The 8,071-nt window shown below is 44.1% G+C and overlaps 1 protein-coding gene across 10 annotated transcripts in view; it reads right to left on the minus strand.

Annotated features, from left to right (window-relative positions):
• Positions 1–8,071, minus strand: part of PIGN (phosphatidylinositol glycan anchor biosynthesis class N) — a 170,722-nt gene that overhangs the window by 13,419 nt on the left and 149,232 nt on the right. For 6 of the 10 annotated variants that reach the window (XR_003095435.1, XM_025211020.1, XM_025211024.1 and 3 more), the window contains one exon: positions 5,837–5,879. The exons of 3 other annotated variants lie outside the window; for them this stretch is intronic. Coding sequence is in view for 5 of the 7 variants with exons in the window: in XM_025211020.1 (XP_025066805.1) it covers positions 5,837–5,879 (43 nt within the window). In the remaining 2 variants the exon portion in view is untranslated. Of the gene's footprint in view, positions 1–5,836; positions 5,880–8,071 lie in introns of those variants that run through there. One more of the 10 variants, XR_003095437.1, reaches the window with a different exon arrangement.

Consider the following 8,071-nt stretch of genomic DNA (forward strand, 5'->3'; position numbering starts at 1 on the left):
AGGCTTGAGCAGTTTCCGCCCAAGCCGAAGAGGACTCCACATCCATCTCGTGGGGACTCTGGGTACACGGCAGGGTAATAGAAACCCTGTGTGAGATCCAGAGGAGCTTGGCGGCCTGATCCACCGCCCACCTCTTCCCGTCTTCGAACGCGACTTTTATAAGACGTATTTACGATTTCTATTTTGGTGGCTCGTTCACCCAGAGCATCCGGAGCTCTGCACCGTGGAGCCTAGCAACCTCCACGAGACCGTCTGTGTTGTCTGTCTGTAACTGCAACTCAATCAAGTTTTCCAGGCTGCACCACTGCCATCTCGGTGTAAGTAAACAATCTTTAAAACTACCGATACGCGTCTGTGCCTAATTCCAGCTCGAAGGCCTTCCCTCTCCGACCCGGCGTGCCCGGGCTGCTGGCCACAGCCCGCGTGCAGCGCGAAAAGGGCTCGGGTCGCTCCCGGCCCGCACAATAGACAGCATTGTTTAAGAGAAGCCAAAACCACTCCATTAGAATAATGGTTCTCAGATTGGGTACAATGCCAGAGTGACCTAAAGAACAGAATTATGTCACAGATTTCCTGGTTGATGTCAGGCAACTTTAATCCCTGTGCTTCAGTTAACTATCTCTAAAATGGGAATAACAACACTTTCTTATTTTGTGTGTACATTTTGAGAATAATTAGATGAGAGCACATATGTTAATATACCATAAAGGGGGTCATACAGTTACCTCTGATAGATTAAATATATATATCTCCATTTGATAGCAAAAATCCTCTTGCTTAAGTGAACAGCTGATTCAGTCTTGGCAAGAAAATATATTGCAGTGAGTACTGTTCAATTCATATAATTTTCAATAATAATATATTATGATATTCTATTTTGTCTTTTAGTAAATCAAATTGTTAAATCTATATGACTGAATAGCATTTTTCCCATCTATATTGGTGATGGGCAAAGTTAATAATTATGTATGATACTGTGGCAGAGCACCTTTGGTGTCTGCCACTTCGAGGCGGAGACCAACAAACCCCAATTGGTCAATGCAAGAGGGCCAGGAGATCAAAGGGCTATTAAGCCCAATGTGAGGGACAGGCCTGAGCCATGTTGCACTATCTGGCACCCCGACTGGCCTGGAGGCAGTGCCAGAGCCTAAGGAAGCTGAAGGTCCCATCAATGGGGCAACATCACTGTCAAGGGGAAGAAAGGCTCAGTGAGTCAGTGGTCTGGAATGAAGGAGGCTGAAACTCAGCCTCTGGAGGGGAGGCACCCAATGTGGGGTTCAGACAGTTGGGTCAGTGAGAGAGGACCACAGGAACAACATATAGCCCAACAGGAATTAGACCAAGGGCAGGCAGGCCTGCTTGGTTCTGGGCATAACAGAAAAGTGCACTCTGCTGGGGAAGGGCGGTCTGGTGGGGCTGTCCGTGGCAGGACAGTCCCCCAAGAAATGTCAGGCCAATTACCTGCCTGGTGAAAGGCAGGTCATGGTGCCTTAAAACCCCAGCCCCCACATGCTGGTGGGATACCCAAGTCTAGGGACAGGCACAGGGGTCAGGCATGTTGCTGGATACCTGACCCCAGAGGCTCCAGTGAGAAGGGGACAGAGAACGGCCCCAGTGAGGGGCAGAGAGTGGCCCCATGTAGGGGCAGTAGTGTTGGCCCCAGTAAGGGGGAAGATCAGTTAGAGCTGGTCCCAGCAAGGGGCCTGGAAGGGGCCAGGTAAGTCAGGCTGATGCCCGAGTTCCATACGGGGCACAAAACCCCAGTGACCCCTGGAAAGGGGGACCGAAAGGCCCAGCAAGGGGCTAGGGGCAGAGTCAGCCCAGTGCAAGGCACAAGGCCAGTGCCACACAGAGTAGGGGAGCTCGAGAGACCTGAAAGGCTGCATGTGTGCACTGGTCAGAATGTGAGTAGTGAAGCCCGATGGCCCAAGGGGGTCACTCAGGGGAGCAAGGGCAGGTTGAGAGTGGCCCTAGGTAGGGCAGCATGAAAGAGGCCCGGTGAGAGAGGGCACAGTGCAAGAGGCCCCAGCGAGAGGGAGGTGGTATGAGTGTGGCCCAGCCAAGGGCAGAATGCGAGAGGCCAAACACAGGACTGAGTTTGGCTCAGACTTGAAACGGATTTGTAATCTAGAGACTCTAGTATGAGGGCATGAATTGAAGTACCAGTGAGGGGGCGTAGGGGCTAAGGTCAGTCTATGGATGCCTGAGGCCGAGTTTGCGCTGGAAGCTGAACAGGAGTTGAGACCCCGGTAGGTCCTCAGATGTGGTGAGGCCAAGTTTGGGTAAAAAATTAAGTACTTGTTTTGGAATGCCATTTGCAAGGCATGCAACATGGTATGGGGAGGTCGGAGTCATGTATAGTGCCCCCTACATTGGGGTATGAAAATGGGCAGTCTCCTGCATTTCCACCAGTTATAGAAACAGCAAATCTCGGCAGGTGAGACTGGGCACACTGCCTTACTTAGACAGGTGGGCGGGCCAACGTGAGTCCCGGCCCCGAGTTTGACCTCTGTCAAATACCATGGGAAATATGACTGAAACAGAAGAAAGAATGGAGCCTACAATATAGTGCTACTAAAAAAGTGTACATGATTTGGGGCCAAGGAAAGAAGAGTCTGAGAACCTGTTTCACATCACTAAGAATGGGTATAATTCTCTTCAGTGTTCTGCTATGAGATGCAGTCCCTTAAACTGTGCTCCACACCCACCCAGTATACTGTCCCTGCTCTCCACCTTTACACTTATAGGAAACAAGATCCTGGGAAAAAGTCAAGCCTCTTCCAACACATCCCTATTTTCCTGTCAAAGGAAAAAAACATGCCCCAATTCTTCTCCCAAACTGGCAAAAGGAAATACATGGCTTGGGGTGGACCAAGATAGCCCTAGTTACCTGGCCTTTTCATACCCATGAAGGCAGGTCACACAGGAGGGTTTTCATAATTACTCAGCTAGAACTCAGGCTGGGAAGTGGCAGCAAAGAGGTAATGCCCTGGCATCCAAGGAGGTGGCGGATTCATGTTACCACAAATCTGGGATCAGTCAGAACATGACATGCCTTGCACTGACCTTTTGAACCACTCCTCCCCATCTCAGACATGCAAAGCAGCCTTAAGTGCCCAACAAGAACTTCTGCAATTAGTCGCTTCAGGTAACACGTACTTTACATTTGTTTTTTAAAGGATAACTCAGAAATTAGAAGCAAGCTATTAAAAATGGGACCATCACCCACTTGAAAAGGGGAATTTGAAGAGGTTGGGCAGAGTTACATAGCAAGCCTTAAAAACCCTCAAAAAGGTACTTAAAAAATGAACAGATACTAACATTTTAAAAACAGAATAATACTTTCAAGAAAGAGACCAGCAAATGCTGATCCATGAAACTGTCCTTAGAGTAAGGTATATGAGGAACTCGGTTCACTGAAAGGATCACCTAGAAAATTTGTGGCACCTACATTGTCTTCAACTGCAAAATATATTTCACAACAAACTCCTTCTGTAAAATAAGTATTTTCATCACTTTGGGGTTGCTAATGGAAACTGGCCATCAGCTCAAGTATATGGGCTCATGCAGCATTCTGGGTATTAGCAGGAAAATGAACTTTACTTTTCTGAGTGTTTGTGGAATAACAAAAAAAATGAGGCTGCAGGAGCACCAGTAAGAAGCACAACCTATTTCACTTTCATCTCTATTGTCTTTAGTGACTTTAAAAAAAAAATTGCATGCCAAGACTCTGTAGTTAACACTATTTTGTATATCAGAAAGTATTTGCCAAACTTTTAAGATCAAGAAGTTTAAGTGGAAGAAGATACAAGTTAAAAGACCATTTTAAATGCATTTTGGTCTTCTATATAAAGAAGATTACTTTAACTTTGTCACGTGGATCTAACTGAATTGATTTTGTTAGTCCTATGTGTGGTTCAATGATATTTTAATCTTTTTTTCTATTTAACCTATTAGAACTATTATTCATATACTCAGAGATCTGTTAAAACAAAAAGATAACTTCCAGGACCCTTATACCAAGCCTCTTTTCCATTCTGTAAGGAATTGTGCCTTTTATTTCTCTTATGTCTGAGCATCAAAAGATCTGGACTGCATATTCTGGCATACAAAGCCCTGATGGGGGATGTGTGTTGGCAGGGGAGAGGTGAGTGATGGCTATGCTAATCCCTGTAGTTCAGGGACCTCCGGCAGTTAAAACCGTCACTGTCTGCTCCACCCCTGGAGGTGGAGCCAGAGCTGGCCCACAACACTCCCCATGGTCTGGATCCAGTTTGCAGGAAGCTAAGGGAACTTGACACCCTTGCTTTATGTGGCAGAATCGCATAGATCATGATGCTGTATGCAGAAGCATAACACAAAGGGTATGTTTTATAACTTTGAAGCAAATCTTCCAAAAGGGTATGTGGGAAGTGAGAGTACAATTACAGCAACTATCGCTTTCTGGCCCTCTCTACACATTACAGGTATTGCACAATTAGTTGTTTAATTGTGCAATTACCTCGACACCAGGTTGCGTGCAGAGTAGATTATCACACAATAAAAAGTTCCAACCAGCTATAAAGTTAGACCTCAAAAATGCATACTAACTTTATAGCTGGTTGTTATTGAGTTTTAATTTACATATGCAGCAAGGTCTCCCTTGCATCTGGTAGTCTGTCAGCTGACAGGGCTCCCAGCCACAGGGGTTAACCCCCAAGCCCTGGGGATAGTGGCTACCATGATCCCCAAGACTCAGGAGTGCGTGAAACCCCCAGACACACACAGTATCTTGGGCCCTGCTGCGCTTCACTCGCAGCCGGGACTGAGAGTCCCTTACCTGACAAGGCTCTGGCTCCTGGTTACGCTTCACACGTAGCTGGGACCCAGAATCGCACAGCTCACAGGGCTCTGGCTCCCAGAGCCCCATGAGCTGTAGAGTCTCTCAGTCCTGGATGCATACCAAGTGCAGCCAGGACCCAGAGCCCTGTTAGCTGCAGGGACTCTTGGTCTTGGCTGTGCATAGCCTCCATGGTTAGGAGCTCCCTCAGGAAAGGGGGCTCCCAGCCACAGATGTCTGCTGCTTACAGGTAAAGGTGGAACACAGGATCGGGCTCCTCCTACACCGGCAATGGCACGATTAGTTCTAATGCACAATCCCACAATCACACCTCCCACCATTCATGTGTGGCATGGCAGGAGGCTCAACTGTGTGGATCGGGCATTAGATCTAATTGCGCCTTTACCTGCACATGTAGGGAGGGCCCCAGTGAGTTCCCCTTCAGGCCATGGCAAAACATGGTAATGTACAGCTATTTTTGAAGCCACTGTTTAAGTATATTTTTTAACTTGTAATTGGATTTTTTCTTATAACTACAGCTTGTGAAGTGGTTTTTTCAGCCTTATTCACACAAAGGGCAACTATTCAATACCTCCTACACCTTTTCAACAGTCTAAGTACCCCCCCTACCCACCTATAATTTTGAGACCTCCTGTTTCAAAACAGGTAAGAAACTGCTGCAAAATGAACTACCTACCTCAAGCATCCACATAAAACTAGCACTCTCCTTTGCTCTCATAATTTCCCCAAATATTTAATAGGAAATACATTAAAACAGAGCAAAAGAGCTGAAGTAATAAAAATCACGCTTCTTTAGAAGCATTCATTACAGGATATATATACAAAGGGTAGAGACTGGGGGAGTTATCTGTAAATTATGCCAGGGCTTTGATTCAACTCACTGCTCTAGTTCTAAAAACTTTGAAGTCTGAAACTAATTCAGATATCTCTAGATTGAATTAGAAGAGTGCTCTGCTTCTTGATCTTATTTGTACAGAATGTCCAACATTAGCTTACCAAAGCCATAATGTCTGAAATGACAAGAACAATGAGGAAAAGGCTGCAAAAGAGAGAAAGATCATCATTATTTATAGCCTCAGACACTATTACAAAGCTTATTAAAACCTCAAGCATAAATATAAAATGACATGACTGCATGCAGCTGCCTGTCAATCCATGATATATAACTTCTATGTACTCTTTAAGGGATGTTAAAGCATAACAGGAGAAATACACCTGACATTTGAAGCATGTAATTTCACCATATTGCTCTGAAAAAGAGACTTCAAGATTATGCCACTTTTGAAACTGGTAGCCCAAATTAGAGTTATTTGCCAGCAAGCATGAGCAGTCTGTCAAAATGGTAGGTGCTGTTGGCATTTTAAAATATTAAAAATTTTTAAAACCTCTGTGCCTGATAGAGGGTATTACAACTACATAACAGGTGAATTTTGCTCTGGACAGCAATGGGTTATTTGGTAATTTAAGCCCACAGAGGTCCATAGGATTCACAAATGACAAAAAAGCTACTGAGCACAAACGTTCCCGCACCTTACTCAAATGAGTAATCAGCTCTTTGCTGACAAACCAATCTTATGGGGTGGAGGGCTGCTAAAAGCACAATGGGACTTTTTTAAAGATCTTTGACTGGATAAGAGGTATTCCAGAAATTCCAAAAACTTCTGTGGAGTGCTCCCAAGTCCCTTGAGATGTGAGAAATACTATATGTACCAGTATATAGGATCACTAACCTCTGGGAAAGTAGATCCCAGCAAAATGGACTAAAAGGAAGCATGCTAAGGAAGCTTTTTTATCTTCATTTTTTTATTCTCTTCATTGAACTATGGAAGTTCTAGTTCACATGAAAGGAGCTACAACTCATTAAAAACTGGTTAGCTGTTAATGGCACTACAAGCAGTGCTACAGACAACTGAACCAACAGCAGACAAGTCAGAAAGTGTAATTGTTTAATTTGTAAGTGCCGTCAGTATGAAATATAATCAACTGGCAGCTTGAAACTTCATCAGAAAATATTATATTACAAAGATATGGAAGCATATAGCGGTGGTACCTCACAGCTGATTTCCTCCTATGAGGAAGATGATCTTGGGCCCCATTTTGTAGCATTTTCTGGGTAAATGAACTATGCTTCATTAACAGAATGCAACAAAAACACTTCTCTAACTGGTCCATGCTGAGTATGAACCCATATACTCAACAACATCACAGTGTTGTGATATCCAATAGCCTCTGGGCTAAATTAACAAATTTGGGATTAGGGCCCATATGGAGAGATGGCTCCTCCCTTTTACCTAACAGGGAGTTTGGGAGCAGTTCAGACTAAAGGAGAACTCCCCTGTTGATAGGGACATCATACATATCTTTCTGGATCACAAGAAGGATTTCACAGAAAAAAAATCCCCTTCTTTCCAGAAGGCTTGAAGTCATCTGCCTGCTGGCAAGCCAGGGGGAAAATCTGAAAAATAATCTTGGAAGCAACAAAATCTCCATAAGCAGAGCACAGGGTTCAATGACGGGCATGGGCAAAGTTCATTGAATTCTTTGTCCCTCGCTGTTTACCAGTCTCTTGGATGAGCAAACTCAATAAAAAAATACTGGATCATTCAAGAGAAGAAGCCAATGCTAATCTCAAGATACACCTACATAAGAAAACAAGGTGCAATTGTACAGCGCACAAGCATAACTGTGTTTGTTTAACCTAAGATAGCACTGGCAACAAAAGGAGGGAAGAAACAGCAACAGGTTTTAGAACCCCTAGCAACCAGCTAACTCTTCAGGAACCCTGGGTAAATGCTCTGTTTCGTGACAACTAAAGCCTGTGGTGCTCCATCTTCACTGCTCTTGTTACCCATGTTGGCCAGGTGAAACTAGCATAGGTAGGCTAACACATGCTACAATTACACTAATTTTTTTGTCTAATTATAACCCCAATCTTCTTTTCAAAAGGTATAACACAAAAAAAAAAAAACTAGGCAGGTTTAAATTCACATTAAAAACTTCCTAATGGCAACAGGGGTGTAGGTTGTAGCCATGTTGGTCTAAGGACATAGGCAGACAAGGTTCCTTGGGTGAATCTGATATCTTTTATTACACCAACCCAAATAGTTGGAAAATAATTATTTATTATTTTATTTATTATTTTATTTTTTATTTTTTATTTTATCAGCAACACACGCCACCATAACAACCTCTCTCTACCAGAGAAAAAGGCCATAGAATCTCTAAGATCTA

The sequence above is a fragment of the Alligator sinensis genome, unplaced genomic scaffold, assembly GCF_000455745.1.
Source record: "Alligator sinensis unplaced genomic scaffold, ASM45574v1 scaffold514_1, whole genome shotgun sequence".
In the NCBI taxonomy this organism is placed as follows: Eukaryota; Metazoa; Chordata; order Crocodylia; family Alligatoridae; genus Alligator; species Alligator sinensis.